This window comes from Cottoperca gobio, chromosome 14, assembly GCF_900634415.1.
Source record: "Cottoperca gobio chromosome 14, fCotGob3.1, whole genome shotgun sequence".
Taxonomy (NCBI): Eukaryota; Metazoa; Chordata; class Actinopteri; order Perciformes; family Bovichtidae; genus Cottoperca; species Cottoperca gobio.
Window position 1 is genome coordinate 21,468,461 of NC_041368.1, and position 18,933 is coordinate 21,487,393.

The 18,933-nt window shown below is 39.6% G+C and overlaps 2 protein-coding genes across 3 annotated transcripts; both read right to left on the reverse strand.

The window, feature by feature from the left end:
* Nucleotides 1-1,398: 1,398 nt before the first annotated feature.
* On the reverse strand, nt 1,399-8,838 carry LOC115018800 (uncharacterized). The gene is made up of 4 exons (XM_029448016.1): nt 8,789-8,838; nt 8,495-8,675; nt 7,596-7,799; nt 1,399-7,452 (listed from the first exon to the last, which is right to left on the reverse strand). The coding sequence occupies exons 1-4, from the start codon at nt 8,836-8,838 to the stop codon at nt 6,229-6,231; spliced, it is 1,659 nt and encodes a 552-aa protein (XP_029303876.1). The 3' UTR covers nt 1,399-6,228.
* Nucleotides 8,831-18,563, reverse strand: LOC115018876 (hexokinase-2-like). 2 transcript variants are annotated; one of them, XM_029448122.1, is made up of 6 exons: nt 18,344-18,563; nt 14,610-14,717; nt 10,613-10,775; nt 10,378-10,526; nt 9,492-9,611; nt 8,831-9,335 (listed from the first exon to the last, which is right to left on the reverse strand). In XM_029448122.1, exons 1-6 carry the CDS (start codon nt 18,434-18,436, stop codon nt 9,201-9,203), a joined length of 768 nt encoding a protein of 255 aa, XP_029303982.1. In that variant the 5' UTR covers nt 18,437-18,563; the 3' UTR covers nt 8,831-9,200. The 2 variants fall into 2 exon arrangements, with proteins under 2 accessions (XP_029303982.1, XP_029303983.1); XM_029448123.1 differs by lacking the exon at nt 18,344-18,563 and adding an exon at nt 15,112-15,286.
* Nucleotides 18,564-18,933: the final 370 nt, after the last annotated feature.

Consider the following 18,933-nt stretch of genomic DNA (forward strand, 5'->3'; position numbering starts at 1 on the left):
GACCTGAGGCCCCTCTGGGAGCCCGCAGGGGAGGCCAGAAAACTGAGAAGCATCCAGAGGAATAAATGACTCCAAATCTTTCCAAAAGTCCTGGTTCGACACAGCTTCATGTTTCTTTCTTTACTGAAACTAATAAGAGAAGAGTTCAGTATCATGTTGCAAAAATATGAAAAAACAGTCAAATATAATAAATAAATTGCAGAATTAAACACAAAAAAAGGACAGCAGTCAATCTGTAGGACGTACAATAAGAAAACTGGAATTGTAATTATACATTTATTGTTTTAAAGAATGATATAAAATGACTTTCTTCATAAAATAAGGGCTTTTATTCTCAGAATATTACATTAAACTTTAGTGTCACTGCATTGCATAATAAAACTGCGACTTTTCTTTTATAATACTTTTTCTTTTCGAATTAAGACTCGATCTTCTTAATATTTGGTGCTGCAGTGATAAATGTTGTCAGATCTCTGCCGCCCTCTAGTGTTCAGTGTGAGGAATCACAGTTATAAAAAAAGAAGCATTTTATCCTTAAATTATATACAAGAAGTTCATAGTTGAAGATATTATGGATATTAAAATATATTATTAATTTCTGATCCGGTTTTTAAAAGATGAGCTCGTGTTTTAAGGATTTATCAGGTAATATTTGGGCAGAATCTAAAAAATAAAATCATATTTCAAGAGAGAAATCACATTCTGGGAAAGTCTAAAGACATTGGGAAGAATATTACAGCTTCTCTTAAAATAAATAGACTTTTATATATTATAACTTAATTCTTGTAATTTTACTCTGTCAAAATTAGGACTTTTCTTTTACAACTAAAACTTTTTTGGATTACTGTTAAAATGACAATTATATTGTCAAAACATAACTTTTCTCATAAAATTATTACTTTTAAATGTAAAACTTATTTACAGAATATTACAAATGGTCTTGCATAATTAAATCTCAAAGTTAAAACTTTAATCTTGTAACATTACAACTTAAATTAAAAGGATTTACAACTTATACTATATTAGTCCTAAATAATTACCACTTCAATCTGATATTTTGACTTAAATCTTAATTACAACTTCTTTAGAAATACATTTATTCTCCCAAATATACAACTTTTTAAATCCTAACTTTCATAAAATACCAAATTAAAGTCAACTTCTCTTAAAAACCAATCTTTTCTTTTAGAAATCAAGAGTTTATCCTCTTAATATTCCAACTTTTGTCATAAAAAGAGTTTTATTTTAAAATAACGACTTTTAAAAAACATTTTATTCTGAAAATCTAATCCTGCCATCAATACACATCATGCAAAATACAGTAAATGTTGTTCATCCATTATGTAAAAGAGCAGATATGAATCAGAAAGATAGAAGCACAAGAAAACCCCACTCAGGTTTCATTAACAGATTACTTTTATTATAAATATACAGTGTTAAAATGGAATGGTACCTGACACTGCCAGCCGTTTACCGCTTATAGAAACAAAACAAAAAATGGAACTGGAGCTTGTGCTGCAGATCTGCAATCATCCAAAGGTCGAGTCAAACGCCACACGGGCAGGTGACAATGTGATTATACCAGAAAGCGTCGGTTCTCTTCAAAAGTTCAACAGTTTGTAAAGAAAAGAACACGACTTCTGTTTGTAAAGTTGATCTTTTGTTTCAACGAGGAAAAAACAAAACAAAAAGCATGAAAAGAAATGTTGTCAAGTGATAAAAATGAGATCACAGGTGACTGAGACATTCATTGGTACTTAACATCCAACAGTTTATAAAAAGGTGCCACATGCAGCATTTCTAACATCAATATATCACTTTTACATGATGGAAAAACACTTTTACTGCTGGTGGTTCTCCAAATTCGGACTACATTTCCCATAATCCCCTCTGCTGCCTCTACTTCTAGCTCCTACCGTCGCCTCAAAGTCGTAAAAAACCACCAGGAACTCGATTGGCTGACAGATTCTGTCGTATTCAACCTCATTTCTAGCGATTAGATCATTAATCGATTGACATTTTTTACACAAAAATGTAAAAACATTGCTGGTTCCAGCTTCAAATGTGGAAATTTGCAGGACTTTTTTCAACTATACGAGAGTAAACTGAATATCTTTGGGTTTTGGTCTGTTGGCTGGACAATACAAACATTTAAAGACGTCACTTTGAACACACGTCTTATTGACTAAACAGCAAATCAATTCATCAATAATGAAGATTTAAATCTTTTGTAATGTCAAATTCACTTGTCTGGAGTGTCGAAATCTGTTCCTTCTTGACCTGAAGCTTTAGAACGCCGCTCAGGAAAGAAACACGGATTTAAAGGCGTGAAGGACATTTTATAGACTTCATCAAGAAAGATTATTTGCACATTCAAATCGATAATGAAAAATTATTGTTTGTCGCACCCTTAGACATTTCACAGTTCAGTTCACAAAGCGCTACGAAGTTACTCTTCTTCTACTGTCTGCTTGTTTGCTGTAGAAACAGACGGCGCCCTCTTCCTGTGTTGTAACAACTCACAGATGTTAAAATGTCACATGTAGCACCTTTAAGTTGATCATTTATCTTCATGAATGTTGCTCACCGGATGAATCTGACGGCCTCTTGGTGTCCTGTAGGTCCAGTTCGCTCCGACGGACGCCGCGGAGCCGAGCAAGACAACGGGAGCCGTTGTTCAAGTCAATGGCATGAAGGCTAATGAGCAAACGTAACTTTCATTTGCTTACGAATATCAACTCCAATTCTTTTTTTTTTACTTTTAAGTATCAGGCACTTCATTTGTAAGTACTTTATGAGCAGTGCTGTTCAAGACTGATGCTGAAGTAGTGTGCAAAACACTGGATATAACAAATCTGTTTGAACATGCATAACAAAATGTAAACATTTAAATCTTTAACTTTATCAAAAAGGAGAAAAGAAAAATAAAGAAATTATACCTAAATAAACCTTTACAAACTAAAGCTTGAATAAACCACAGAAGAAGAAGAACTATTCAACACCAGGCGTTGGAGTCATGTTGTCATTAATATAGAAATTAACATGCAGAAACGAAAAAAGGCAACAAAACGTTGAGGAGCGGTGGTTTGACTGGGAACCTCCCAGTGCGAGTATCACACTTGAACTTTGTATAAAGTGTCGTCTGAAGGTAAAAGTGCCGATGCCACTCGAAGCTGTAGAGACGCGACGCAAACATATTCACGTAGTAGTATTATATATGTTTTAATATCACCGTTATAGCGCGACGTTACGCGCATCGTTTGGTCCGGTTAGTGTCGGTGTAGCTCGGAACTCCGTCTCTTATCCGTCACTTTTATTATGTTCAGCAACCGCGTGAACGTGTGAAAGTGAAACTGCCGTCATTCTTCTTCGCTGGTGGTGCTTTAGTAATGTGGTCTCACCGCCACCTCGCGACTTCTCACCCCATCGACACTTTTATCTTTAGTCGCACAAACGTTTTCCTTCGACGCACACGGAGAACTGCAGTGCGACGCTCACGAACCCCTCGCCTTAATAAATAAAAGGTCTACAGACACACAATATACATCATTCCTCAGATTATCAGACCTATTGTGAGATATCAAATCGTACTGCATTGATTGTTTTCAAGAAATAATCCTCGTGTAAGAGTAGTAAAATAATAATATCCTGACATACTAACGACAACTCTGACTTCAACATGGCGAACGTTCTAGAAAGGTCTTGGAGGTGATTTCTGGTGGAGTAACATGTGCTTTGGTGCATCTGCGCAGCTATAATCTACTGAGTATACATTTCTCTACTCATGCATTCATTCACAAACAATTCGTATCTGTCTCACACAAAGCCAACGGTCAAATAAAATCAGAAGAAACGTGTTTTTAACCAAAGCAGGAAGAAGAAGCCGTTTGAGACTGAAGTCTGACTTACTGAGATGAAAAAGAATTTGCAGCTTTATGAATAAAAAAAAAAACAGCAACGATGTGGCTACATAACTAAGAATAAACAGCACCAGTTAATTTCGGTGTCGTGGTTGATTCCACTACTAAAATAATAAAAACGATGGCAAGTATAAATATGGGGAAACAAATTGAGCATGTGGGTACAGTAGGTGTGCAAATCTGAAAGTCCAAGGAAAAGGCTGCGATTAAAGGGATACCTTGACGTCACAATATGGAGTCGCTGTTTTGTGTTGGCACTTTAGACGAAGAAGAGGAAGAAGCCGGGCGGAGCGGTTTGAAAGTGGATAACGGCAACATATTCTTTGGTTTGATTTCCTCACAACATGCGATCTGTATCCGGATATCTTCAGGGAACTTTAACAGTCTTCAGATCTCAGTCGGGACTAAAGGACATCTGTACAGTTCGGCTGCATTCTTAAAGCAACAGTTTGACATTTTGGGAAACTTATTTCCCTTCTTGCTGAGATTTAAATGAGCTCTCATGTCTGCACCCTAAAGATGAAGCTAGCTTAGCTTAGCACAAAGTCTGGAAACATCTCGCCTGTCCAACAGTAACAGAATACAAACGCTCGCAGATTACAACAGTTTGAGGTTTTGCGTCCGACTATTTCTTGGATCCAGGAAGTAACATTTATTCTGGGACATAACCCCCGATAAACGCTAACTCGTCGTATTTAAACTTCCTTTCTTGTACAGATTGAACAGGATTAACGGGAGATTAGTAATCCCAGAGTGTCCAGATACAGACGGCAGGTTAAAGGATCATTCTGGTGCCATTTTCTTTCTATAACAATATCACCAGAATTATTCTTTAACACCGAGAGGAAGATCTAAAGCCCCGTTCACATGTGCACTGCAACCCTGAAGTTATCAAACATTCTGCGGCGTAATCTGCGTCATATCGTGCTTCCTGCACGCTCTTGCAAGACGCCGCCACTGAACCAAACGGAGTGTTTCCAGTCAGTGAGAAAGCTTCTGACACGGACGTGTGCTACATGCGAGAAACGGAAACTCTGGAGAGAGTTAAGAGAAAACTGGCTTAAGTCTGTCTGTGTTTATGGACTTGCATCTAACCCTGTCATCTACCCAAATGCATGATGGGAAAGGCTCCAGCCCCCCTGAAACAGATAAAGCAGGTGTAAATGTAAAAAACAAAAAGAAAAACCTGAGGTAGTGTGAATGCTTGGGCTACATGTTAACGTTTGATCTCTACAAACAATTCTTCCTCCTTTGCCGATTTCTCATTGGTCGAACAGTTGCAGTGATGAAGGCGAGAAGACGGCGCCACCGCGAGCGCCACGGTGGTCTGTACAATGCAAACAGCAGGGCTGGGTATCGAACCGAAGTGCGGCATGAAATGCGTCAGCTGCACAGAGTAGTCGTGAGAGCTGGCGTCGAACACTAGTAACAGAATCTAAACGGTGTCACGTCTACACTCGCACCCAGCCCTTCTGAGGAGTGAAGAAACTAAACAGATGAACATCAAGGTATCTCTTTAACTGAATGTATTTGAAGCCGGCGATGAAACAGATCGCAGGCCATTAAGGCACATATGTGTAAGAAAGGTTTATATAACTTCAGCTAACGAGCAGGACTATAGAAATGCTTCACTTAACGAGCTATAATGTGAAGACTGAGGAGCTCCAGATAACATCCAGACACTTTATCAGAAAATAACTATCTCTCTACAGAAGTAGAGTACAATTTAAAAATGAAACTACCAAACTACAGTACACTCTAGATGCGTATTTATGACGGCTCGATGCATAGCATCACCGATAGATAGAATTGATTTATTTTACGTAATTATTTAATGCTTCACCGTAACATTAAATAGTGGAGTTAATAGTGTTATGGAGGGTTATGGCAGTGTTTGTTAAAGAGTCACAGTCTCACTCCTCTGTTTCTTTTTTACCACAAAGAGACAGAAATCCACAGAGAAAGGAAGAGAAACTGATTTGTGATTGTCATGAGTGTCAGTGTCGTCATCCCTCTGCGAAGTTCAACCAACGACGTGATCGGGAAACAGAACGAAAACGACAACAAGGAGACGTAATGGGGAAACAACGAGAAGTTGCGAGTTCAAATGTTCTCAAATGTGAAGCAAAGAAACATCCCTGCTCCGCGTATTCAGGCTTTTACCCCTGAGCCGGATTAACCACCGAAGCATCCAGCGTCCAAAAATCCACGGTGGATCCCACTTTCCACTTCCCAAAACAGACAAATGCCCGATTTATCCGACAGTTTTCTGAGCACAAAAAGCTAAAGATCAACAGAGGGCGTAATGCTAGAAACAGTGCGTGTTTGAGGGCCCCGCTCTCTTCAGCTCTGCTGGAGCCGGAGCAGAGAGGAGAGTGGGATCCTTCTCCTCCTGCTCCGACTTCTGTAGTTTGTTGCTTCTCTCAGTTTCACACCGCTCTAGTTCACCCACCTCCTGCTCTTTCTTTACCGCCACTCCTCCCTCTCCTGTCTCTGTCTCGGTCCTCTGGGTTTCAGCCATAGATCCTGGAGGAAGAAATTTCCCAAACCTCGTCCCGTTCAGATCGTCCTCAAACTTCACCTGGAAGGGTGGCAGCCCGAGCAGGAAGGCCCTGATCCTGCTGGGGGAGCTCAGGTCTGCGGGTTCCTCCTGGTTCTTCATCTCCACATCCTGCTCTCCTTCTCCTCCGCTGCCTCCAGAGCTGGACCGGCCTCCCAGACTGAAGTTGTCGGCCTGCTCCGTGCAGCCGAGTCTGGGTCTCTTGGATGGCGGTTGATCGGCGTTCCCGTTGAACGCTGCCAGACTCGACTCCGGCCCCTCTGTGCTGGGTCTCTTAGCCATGAAGCGTTTGCTGAGGTTGAGAGGCAGCGCCTGCTCGGGGGGCGGGGTGATGGGAGAGCAGGGGGGCTTGGTGCTCAGGTCCTGGGACAGAGCCTCAGACAGTCGTCGGGTGAAGGTCTGGAACTGAGACGAGCCCAGACGAGTCCTCATCAGCTGGCACACCTGAACGCTGCAGTCCAGGTTCAAAGGCAGAACCCGGAGAGGAGGCAGAGGAGGCCGGTTCCTGGCGTCCCGACTGCCTCCTCTCTGGCCTGCCTCGTCCACGGTGCACCCCGAGCAGCGGTTGTGTTGCTGGTGGAGCAGGTGGGGCTGAGGCTGAAGCTGGTCCCCGCTGGGATGAGGTGTATCCGGGATTCCACTTTTGGGCTGTAGGGTGTAGATTGTTGGATGGTGCTGGGTCGGGTCCTGAGGCGTCAGGGCCGGGCTCTCTGGGCCTCTCTGGAGGCTGATGCGGTTCCTGAAAACATCCAGAGGACAGACGCCGTTGATGGGGCTGAAGCCGCCCAGAGATCCTCCAACAAAGTGGCGAGGCAGCGTGGAGAGGAGCACACCTGGAGGCGGAGCCACAGACTCCCCTCTGTCCGACTTCAGCTCCTTTGGTTTGAGCTGGAAGGGGAGGAAGGGGGCGGACATGGGGGAGAGGTCCGGGGTGAGGGGCATGTTGACAGTGAGGATAGCCGGCTGGATTGTCTGCAGAAAAAAAGAGGATAGAAGAAGAAGGAGGTCAGGGACTGTGTTTGTTGAAATGCATTTTGAAGTCTTTTAAAAGATGACAACAGATGATTTCATATTATCTTAAAGCACAAGGATGACGATGTTCTACATCTTCTCACCCTGTGTGTGCAGCTGGCGGTTGGTGCACCTCCACCTGCGACTGAAAGCAGAGGACTCAGCAGCGGAGACTCGGCGGCCGTTTTGACCTTCGCCTGCTGTTGAGCCATCAGCTTGGCCTGAGCGATCAGCGTGGCCTTGTTGCGTGTGCCCGGCGGCCGGCCTCTGCCTCGCTTCACCACCACGGTGCCGTTCGGGGTCACAATCTGCTCGGAGAAGAAGATTTGTTAACGTCTTGTGTGACGTTTTTAAAATCGTGTATTCTGCACATGTTATTGCTTCGTACACGTCGAGTTCACCGGCCATTAAAAGCGCTACATCGAGAAGAAACTCTTGCTCTGCTTTCTATATCTGGGGCCGTGTTCACGAAGGATCTTCCCACTATGAATCCTCCTGAGTGGAGACTCACTGCTTGAGTAATGCGTGTGATATATTCCTCACAGTTTCAGACTTTAAGAAGTAATTGTTCTTCGGACAGTAAAGCACAAACTTTAGCAGGAAGTTCTTTTGATGGCTGAGATATTGCAAACAATCCTCCCCAGTGTTATTGGACTTTAACTTCTGGGTGGATCTTTATTAAATCTTTTTTATTGGTGTCAATGTTTAATTTATTCAATAAAAGCAGTATTTTAGCAGGATACTGGAAGACACCTGAATGCACTTTAATGTTCCTGTATAGTTTAATATATACGGTGTAGTACGTTTACATAAATCTGCAGGTTTTATTGAGGCAGATTTTCAATATCTGGAGTCATTTTTAAAGGAACATTCAGACATTTTAGATCGTTTAACTTATCCAGACTCATAAAGTATAATGTCTTAGTGTGAATGAGCATAAGGCAGCATATCACTGCATGATATATATATAAAACGTATTATTGTTCACGCCGTGTACACTTACAGTACGAGAAGGAGCCGCAGCGCTCATCATCTTCGTGTCCTTGGACTTGGGTCCTGGTTTTCTGCCTCTCTGAAGCGGTTTCCTTCCTCGGATCCCTCTGGGCTTCGGAGGCAAGGGGGATTCTGGGATTTTGAATTCTTGTCCTCCTTCTATGAGATGCTCTTCATAAGGAAGCATCAGCCTGAGACACACAGTGACAGGACGCTTAGTGCACGTTTCTCTTACATACTTTACTTGTAGTGTAAAAGATGTATTTATATTGTCAGTATGAGGGCGTCCGTGTTGCTGTCTGACCTCTCGTAGTGTCTCCTGGTGCAGGTCGCAGCGCTGGTGCTGCCGGGCATTTATAATGTGTACACTATATAACCTTCCTACACAGACCAACAGAATGTCACGTCGCTGTAAATCAGAGACAACAAACAAACAAACAGCTTCATGTACGTCCAGAAATATCACGTCAAAAACATGCAAAAGGATCAATGACCACATGTCGCCCCTTTACAGCACAAATGAATGATTTTAGAGGTGCATTCTGGGAAATAAACGCAGGCTGGGCTGCATGCTACTTTGCTGTTTAAGTTCGATGCATCATCTTAACTATTTCTGGACTTCTCGTCGGTTTAAGTGGATCCAAACTCCCAAGATTTGTTCTGTTCTTTGTGTTTTTAACTGGACTTATGAAGAAAAAGATGAAGTCATTTTCAGATTATTCTACATCTTTAAATAACCCCCATGTGAGACTGACCCCTCTCCTGTTAATGGCCTCTTTCAGTAACAGCACCACGTCTTTGCCCACAACTCCGGAGCAGTTGAAGCCTTTGGTCCAGCGGATCAGGATGCTCTGTGTAGAGGGAACGTTTCATATGGACATTTAATACAACAAACTGAAATGTTTTAAATAAATAAGCACATTGAGCCTCATGCAAGGAGATTTTACTATCCTTATCTAAATCTGTATCTCTGTGCGTGTGCGTGTGCGTGTGTGCGTGTGTGTGACCTTGTCGATTTCTTTCTGCTCGCAGGGGAAGGAGAAGGTGAATCCCAGAGGAAGAGTTTGTCCCTTCAGATTCTGGGAGACGAGGAAATCATTGAGGCAGGCGGCGATGTGGTCGAACAACTGGACAGAGACAGACAGATATTTTAAACTTTGACACCTTATGTAATATATGAATAAGAGAGAGAAGAGAGAGAGAGAGGAGAGAGAACACGGGAGAGAGGAGAAGGGAGAGAGTATAAGATAGAGATATATAGATATGAGAGAGACAGGAGAGAGATAAAGAGAGATATATTAATAAAAGATATTATATAATATATTTATTTATACTATTTAGATAGATAGGAGATATAACAAAGAACATAATAAATATATACAGTATATTATATATAAATATTTATATAGTATAATAATATTTAAATATTTTATAAATATATACACACATATATATATATATATATATAGGAATAGATAAGTATATATATATTATATATATATATATAGTATATATATATATACGTATATAATATTATAATAATATATTATATATTTATTCTATTATTAATATATAATTATTATATATAATTATTATTATATTTACCTAAATGCTGCTCATGGCACACACAAGCAACATAACCTACACATTTTTGTGCCAATGATGATCAGTATACAAAGTAAAATACAATACGTTTTATTAATCTGAAACTGCAATGTAACTACAGTTAATAAATAAAGATGCCAATAAAGAAAAGAACATGGAAAAGTAAAGTACTTAAGTACAATACGTGATTTTTTTCAAAACATTCTTTAAATTGTATTTTATTTCTTGATTCTTCAACAGTTTTTTCTGCTTTTTACTATTATTTTTTTAATGCTGCATTTGACTCACCTGTTCCCCAGTCCCCTGCATAATTTCCTTCGAGATGGCGCAGATCTGACTGTCCATCTTCAGCACTTTCTGCTCCTCCTCCACCACACGGACGTGAAGCACTCGGAAGTTTGTTCCACCGAGATCCAACGCCAGGTAGTCACCTTTCTCTGCCGGGAGGAAGGAAGCGGGTTGGACATTTAAATCAATCTAGCAAAGGAGAAATCCCAAAATGATGTCTAAAACATAAACGTACCGGTCCCGTCCGGCGTGGCCCTGACGAAGGTGGGCAGCATCTTGACAGGCGCCTTGGAGTGACTGTGTTTCCCCAAACCTCGAACCAGATCCTTCCTCAGCCGAGCGGAAACCTCCTGCAGCTTCACCAGAGACAGGTGGAAACACTCCAGGTACTTCTGCACCTGCAGAGAGAGAGACGCTAGACATATTATATATAACATTAACTTGATTTATATGTGTTTGTACAAACTGGATGCACGTCAGTAACAACCCCTTTTTGTTTTTCATACACATATATATATATATATATATATATTATTAATATTTCATGATCCAAAAAACATATTAAAAATTTAGTTTAATTTGTTAAATAAAATTATTATTATTATTTTTTAAATACCACAATATAAACAAAGCATTGGCCGATAAATATTAATATTGTTATATGTTTTTGTCGCAGATTGTCCACATAAAGAAAATCCAAACAGTTAATAAATAATATTAATAATATTATCTTTCAGGACTAATATGAGGCAAATAAAACTGCAAAATTAAAAATAAAACAAAAGATTAAAAGTGAAGTTCTTATAATTTATCCACAAGATGGCAGCATATCCTTAAAATCTGCAGCATCTACCGCTTCACTGACAACCGTTCTGTAAAACAGAGTTTGAAGTGGAATAAGGGGATTTGTTGAATGGTAAATGGACTGTATATATATAGATCTTATTTTAGTCTACCACCCACCCATTTTCACACATTCACACACATTCACACACAGGAGCGGTTATGTCAGGGTTGGGCTCAGGTATAATTATCATAATGAACCCAACATAAGCCCTGTAAAGTTACAATACACACACAAAGAAACACTTCAGATCACAGCTATGCACGAGTGATATCCAAGAAATGTGACCAATGTTGTCCTTCCAGTTATAACGCAGCGCACGGTATTCAAGGAATCTGTGACGACTTAAATAACAAAGCTGATAATGATCTAATCAAACAACCAGTTCCTTAAAAACAAAGAGCTGCTGAGCTCAGACCTTGAAGCTGTGGAGGACGTCTACAGGGATTGGTTGACAGGTGAAAGGTCAATGAATGTGTACTAAATATTCATCAGTTAGGTAATGTGCACTTAATGAGCAGTCAAAACATATAGGCCTGTTTGGGAACCAATATGACGACAGAGAGTGTCAGCTTGTGCATTGAAACCTCAGTTTGTTTGCCTATATTGTGTAAATTTAGGTAAATTAGCAGCATTAAAAGTAAGCCGAATTAACTATTAGAACTTCCTGTTTGCAGTGTTCCCTTTGATGTAAAGACAACCATCACTGGATTACTTTGATACTGAAAACAAATTAAAAACATGATAATTCTCAGGCAGGTTCTGAAGCGTCTTTCTTCTATGATTTTGAAGTGGATTCATGGACGTTATAATAGATAATGATAAATAATAATCCTCGTGAAGTGTAAGTCCCACTGAGTAATATCAATTAGTCACAAAGTGGCACCTTCATAATGTTTGTTTTGTCCAAACCTCAACGTTATTACTAAAACATTACACTTATTAAAAGAAAAAGCAACAAATCATGTTTTTGATAATAATTTCAGCTGTATTTTTGGGTGGTTTAATCTGCAATAAAACATATTTTCTAAGCTTTTCATATGTTTTTTAGTAGAAATAAAAAACAAAACAATGAAAAGACATTCTGTTAAATGAAATGTTCTGCAGGAAGAGATTGGTACGACATATTTATGATCCTCTGGAGATGCCAGCAACAATCCACATTTCTCTTCCTGTTTTCCGTTTACTTTAAAGCTGGAGAAACACGGCACACATTATAAAACCTGCACTGGGCTGTGAAGTAACAAACTGCAGCTATATCACAGTGTGGCTGTGATCACACCTACAGAGCTTCTTCTTTCACAACTATGTTGCAACCGCCCATCAAGGACCAAACACAAGCTAAATGACATCTTAGGTTTAAGACTAACATTTAATTACGTGCAGCTTCCTGTACGGCGTCTATGGACTGCCTATTGTCTCAACAAAGTTAATTTCCTTTCTGAATAGTCAACCTTGAACTTGAAACTCTGCAGCACTGAAACTCTTCAGCAGCTAAAGGTCGAGTGTTTGTGTGAATGAATGAACGCGAGGTTGCAAACGTGTACGTGGTCGCAGCTATTGTAAGTTAGCACTTTGTTTGTATCTGTGTGCTCAAATAAAGAAAACTAAACCCTCCTTTATCCAACAACCTCCTGAATACAGACACACCCAAAAAAAACTTGTGTGGCTGAATTTGTGAAATGTGTCTGGGCAGGATCAGTTGTGTGTTTCTGTACATCCAGGTTTCAACATGGAGGCTCGGACCGCATCATAAACAGAGCTAGTTTCAACAACAGTCTATCTATTTCTCTTGGCAGTCGGTTTCCTCACATGTTCTTTACTGTAAGTGTCTGAAATACCTCAGACAAGTTCCAACAATCATCTGATTGCTATCCATGAGAACATTGTAATAAAGGGCAGAGTTTGTGTGAGGAGGATCTTTCGGTTTCAATGTTGGCAGTGACTCACGGGGAAACAGAAACATCTCAGTTGTCCAATTTCAGCAATTTGCTAAACCCAGCTCCTCTTAGTTGTTGCTACACGTCAAGCTTTCTACTTGCACGTATGCAGTTTATAGATAAATTATTATTTGCCATCGAAATTTGTAATTTGTAATTTGCTCTAACTAGCAAATACATTGTTCGAATACAGCATGTGCTTTCATTTTTGTTTATCCGCAATTTAGCCCCCATACAGTTAGTGTACAAACTATTGTACACCACTCCTCTCTTTGTCTCTTCTTCTTCTTCTGCAGTAACTTTCCATGGGCCTGTTCAGGCATCATTTCGCTGGCATTGAACTATTTGTTCCTTCTCTCATTATGTTTTTTTCTTTGTCTCATGTCTCTGCATGCTTGATGCTTATTTTTTTACCTCAGTGACAGTGTGACTGATTTCCTTCCTTCATCATGACCCTGATGGTTTGGAGGTATACTCTATAATAGGCTTTGGCTCGCCTGCAACATACAGTACAAACACAGAGCAAACATGCACATTAACAACAAACCACAAGTCAAATCTTTTACTTAAGTAAAAGTAGAGAGACCATAGTGCCAAAAAACTCTGTTACAAGTATTATCAAAATAAATAAATATATATATACTGTATATATATATATAATATTTATAAATATATGTATTTATATATATATATATATATATATATATATATATATATATATATTTATTTTATTTATTTCTGCACAATATATCAATTTATATACATATAAATAAATAAATAATATATAAATATAAATGGATATATTGTGTTTTCTAGAAATAGTGTTGGGTTTGACATCTGTGCTCTTGAAGTTTTCAAATTGAGCTTGAACTTGTGATCATAAAGCTGAACTCATTCATTAGTCATTAGTCATCATCTGTCACTGAATGATCCTGTGACTGATTCTTTCTGCATGAATCAGACTAATATAAACTCTGTGATTTCGTAATCTGAGAATCTTCCCAGCAGCAGCAGCAGCAGCACAGACTTCCCAAAACAGGCTGCTTATAGTGAGTTACACGATTTTACACAATCACACTGATGCACTCACTTTAGCAGCCAGTAGACACTACGGAAAGTTGTGCTCTTTGTTTTCACTTGGTTTGCATGAAATAGGCTAATGTCTTCATATGTGGTTTCAGGGTGCTTTTTTTCAAAATGGCTAATAAATATTCAAACTTAAACAGCCTCTCAATAGATTACCATCTTATTTTTTGCAGCTGGGTGATGCAAATCTACCAACCATTTGCATTTTACCAGCATTTGACTAGTAAATGTTTTAGTGTCAAATCTAATACTGACGGTGGCTCGTCTACACGGTGGTTGGCAGAATTTAAGCAAACAACAACAACAACAACAACAACAACAACAACAACAACAAAGGTTTTTCCTCCACAGGTGACATGTACCTTACTGAGCGTGTCTGCAGGGACGCCGTCCATGTGTGGAGTCGAAGTGTCGAGACTACTTTTGGACCTCTTTTCTGTGTCCTTCTTGCCCTTCTTTGCGGCGCTCATCTGGACAAAAGAAATGAATCAGTTCACTCAAATCAGAAAACATATCGTCCAATCCAGGGGGGGGGGGAACCTTTTTCCTATCAAGGGACATTTTATTTTTTACAACATCCTTCGAGGGCCGTATTAATTATTGAACTCATAACCTCTGCAGATCAACATTTTTAGCCTTGTATTTTTTACAGAAATCAGAAATCCTTTATTAGTCCCACAACGGGGAAATGTATCTCGTCACAGCAGAAGAACATATGAAGTAAAAAGGCAGTACACAATAATTAAATAGAATAAAACATAATATAAGTACCAAGTGGTTGATATAAATAAAGTGAGTATTGCACATGGCAGTGATAACTGCACAGCAGTGGTGGAACAGTGTGTTCTTGGTGTGGTGGTCTACCTCTCTATCTCTCCATGTGTGTATGTTCCGCTCTGCAGAGAGCTGCTTGTTGGGCCAAACTCCACCGAAGAGCGTTAACTTTATCCAAACGCACTCGTCCTCTCAGCTCGTGCAGTGTTGATGTTTCGTGTAGTAATGACACTCAAGATTATTTTTCATCACTGCAAGCGCGTCCGCACAAACTCGGCACACTGGCCTTTTACTTCCACAAAGGAATAATCGTTCGTACATTTCTCCTGGAAAGTGAAGACATTCCGCATCCACCTTTCTCTGTTTTACTCTCGCCACGCTGCGTTCACTGATGCCAACAACTCTCGTTTAATATTGAAGTTTGACATGACGTGACCACGTGATGACACGTCCTGCTCGTGTTGTGTTCAAGGACCCTGACCTTGGCCAGTCACTCTTTTTATTCTATTGCTGTCTAGATTTTGTAGTTTTTTTTCTAGTGGATTCTTTTGCGTGTGTTGATGAATTACCTCGAGGAACCAGATCAGATGGTCTCGCGGGCCGTATACGGCTGGGGAACATGAATGTCTTCCCAAAATTGTTTGACAATCCTTCCTATAGTTGTTGAGATATTTCCTTCTGGACCAATGGGGTGGACCGACTCTCCATAGCGCTATGATGCTAGTCTGGCTAAAGAAACCTCAACAACAATGTATCTGTAAAGACACAGTGTCCCTGTTACTCTGCCTAATAACCTACAATACAATTGCACCAAAAGTAAAATTCTTAAAACCATCTATTTTTATGCTCAAACAGTCATAGTTTAGAAACAAATATGGCTAGGCTATATACAGTAGCCTACACTGCTTAGCTTGTAGCTTGTGTTGTGTGGTGAGCTGCTAATATTGAGTTTATAATAAATAGCTTAGTTTAAAGTTTCACTTTAAAAACTGAAACATGACATTATATATTTGGTTATGTTAGAATTTGAACTGGTTTTCTTAACTGCTGGCAAAGGTTGTAATTTTAACGAATGTATTTTGTTAGCATTCACAGTTAGCTAACAGTTTATGCACGGACATTCGGAGGTATAACTCTGCTGCTAAATGTTAGCCAACTGACCTGAGAGGAATAAGGAACTGGGATTAAATCAAATAAATAGCTAAATGCTAATTAGGAGGCATTCAGAAGGCCAATAGTAGCTAACTAGCATGGATAGGTGTAAGATAGCATTGTTAATTAATTATTTTGTAGCTGGAGCCGGAAGGTTTTATTTGTCTATAGGCACGACGTTATAAAATAGCATCTTTCAAGCAACACACCTACAATAGAAAGACACACACTCCACAAATACAAAACACAACTCACCTTTAATCAACATTGGCTTCGGAGCATGAAGCCAATCAGATTGATTTAGCTTTTCAGGTGTAAAAAAATAGGTATGCAGGGCTGGACTCTAATCTTATCTTTGTACATTCTTCCATGATGATGATTCCTAATAACTTTTTCCTATAGCGCCACCAGCAGGTCAAATGTTAAACTTTCCAGTGAAGTATCTCAGCATCTACTTGATGGATTGGAACAACATTTGGTACAAAGGTTTGTGGTTCCAAGATGAGGAATCTTACGGACTTTGGTGATGCTATGACTTTTCCTCTAGCGCCACCAGCAGGTTACATTTTTTGGTTCAGATAGAAATATCTTGACAGATCCCGAAACTCCCTAAGTTTTCAGGTCAAGATTTTAATTGAAGTTTTTGGCCAAATACCAGCAAAATGGACGCTATTAACATCAAGTTCAGCTGTGTTGTGTTTAGTTGTTTTTTAGTAGGGGTGTCATGGTGGAACTAACTAACATGGCACCCAAGAAGCTTGGATTTAATTACTAATAAACACCTTTAATGTTATTGACAAAGACCTACTCTTTTAAATGTAATAAGTATTCATGTTGTTTCTATCATTACTACAAAGAGCACTGCTTTTTACTACATTATCTACAATTAATGAAGATGTTTTGAGATGTGTGGGAAGCCAGTTTAGAATGTGGATGGTTTCAAAAGTGAGCTCAGATGTTGCAATGAACCACCTTTGTGACACACAAAAGGGGAACACGTCCTCGTTTCACTTCCACCTGCTGTCCAATATCAGAATGGTCCAAACACACTAATAAATCTAACAAATACAAACCAAAGTCAACTTCACACATTAGCACATTGCACCAAATTAATATTTCTTTGTTAATGGATCAAAGGTCATTGCAGCTCAACTCAGCTTTTGCTTCTTTCAGCCGATTATTTTGGTTTTACGGGTCACAAACTTCGCTATCGCCCTCGTGTCTCAGTTTCTAGCAGCAGCAGGCGGACAAGCTGTAAAACCCCACTGCACACGACCTGCAGCAGCAAACAGCAGACAGACACAGTTTGAAGCTAACTGGTAAACTTAGTGGAGCATTTAGCAGCTAAAGAGACAGATATTTGGATCAAGTAGCTTGTGGCAAATAAGGTGCATCAGCTGTTATTTCAGTGTGTCACATAATTCATTTTTAAGTAAATATAAGCATCAGATTAAACTCGAATCGGGACATCAGTAGTGATTAAAGAACTACTGAATAACTGAACTGTTTAATACATTTATAATAATGATCCAATAGTTAAATAATATAACATTGGCCATTCTGCATAAGTCAAAAGTTGAAAAAGGATAAAGTTGTTTTTAGGAGGAGTGCAGTGCGCCCTTAAGATCATGTTACAGGAATGTTTAAGCTTTTTGAATTCCAGGTTTCCTAAAGGCGTCAGAGAAACCGAGCAAACCAGTCGGTTGAGTTGATATAAATAGAGCAACATCACTGTCAGAACCAAACTGGAGGAAACAGTGTTTAACTCTGGGGGGGGGGGGGTCTCAGGGTGAAATAGACATTTAAAGAAAAAGGTTTTTAAATGAGCAATAAGTAAATCTTCTGCGACAGGAAAGAAATCAAGCAGGCATGTACAGTGGTGGGTTAATAAAAAGCTGTATGTAGCATCGGTTGGTTTATTTGAAATTGTTCTGCACTTACATGATTTCATCTATTTGAAGCTGATGTACTTGCAGGAATCTCGCTTTTCGGAGTTGTATCCTCACTTATTAAGTCACTTTGGACAAAAGCATCAGCTAAATGTAAAACTAATGTAATGTAATGACAAAATGTTGGGAAGCAACCCAATCAGCAGCTTCTTGTCTCTGAACTGCGCATTAATGTAAAAGCATTTTTATCTTTGCACCAAAACAGTAAAAGGTAAACTCACCTTTGTGTTCTGCGCTGGTGAGACGTCAACTTCTCTAATGAATAAGAAAAGTGTGTGAGAGCTGTTTGTTTCCTCCCACTTCATCTGCAGCATCAATGTCGCAACATGAAGAGGCGCGCTGTGTTTTACGAGCCGACAGACCTGGAGGATGTCCGGGTGCGGCTGACATGTTTTACGCACGGCGGCCCTGATCCAAACAGCTGTTTGAAAAACAGACAGTAGCGACCAAGCCAAGAGGACACCGTGTTGTGGTTATGACAAAGTCCCAAGGAAGCTGAAGAAGAGCTGCGGCATGTGTCTCTCTGCGCGTAAAGACGCAGGAGGAGCAGAGAAAAGACTTCCCATTTAAACGAGGGGTCATTATTGCTGCTTTGAATTCCACTTGGAGTTGCAAATGACCAACTTTCCTTATTAACAGAACTTTGAGTATAATGTGGTACATTTACTCTTAAGTACTGTACGTATGTAGAAAAAGTATTTTCTTTTCATGCCACTTTATACTTTAACTCTATATTCCAAAAGGAAAATATTATACTTTATTACTACATTTATTTAATAACGATTCAGATTAATACAATAAATTATGCCAG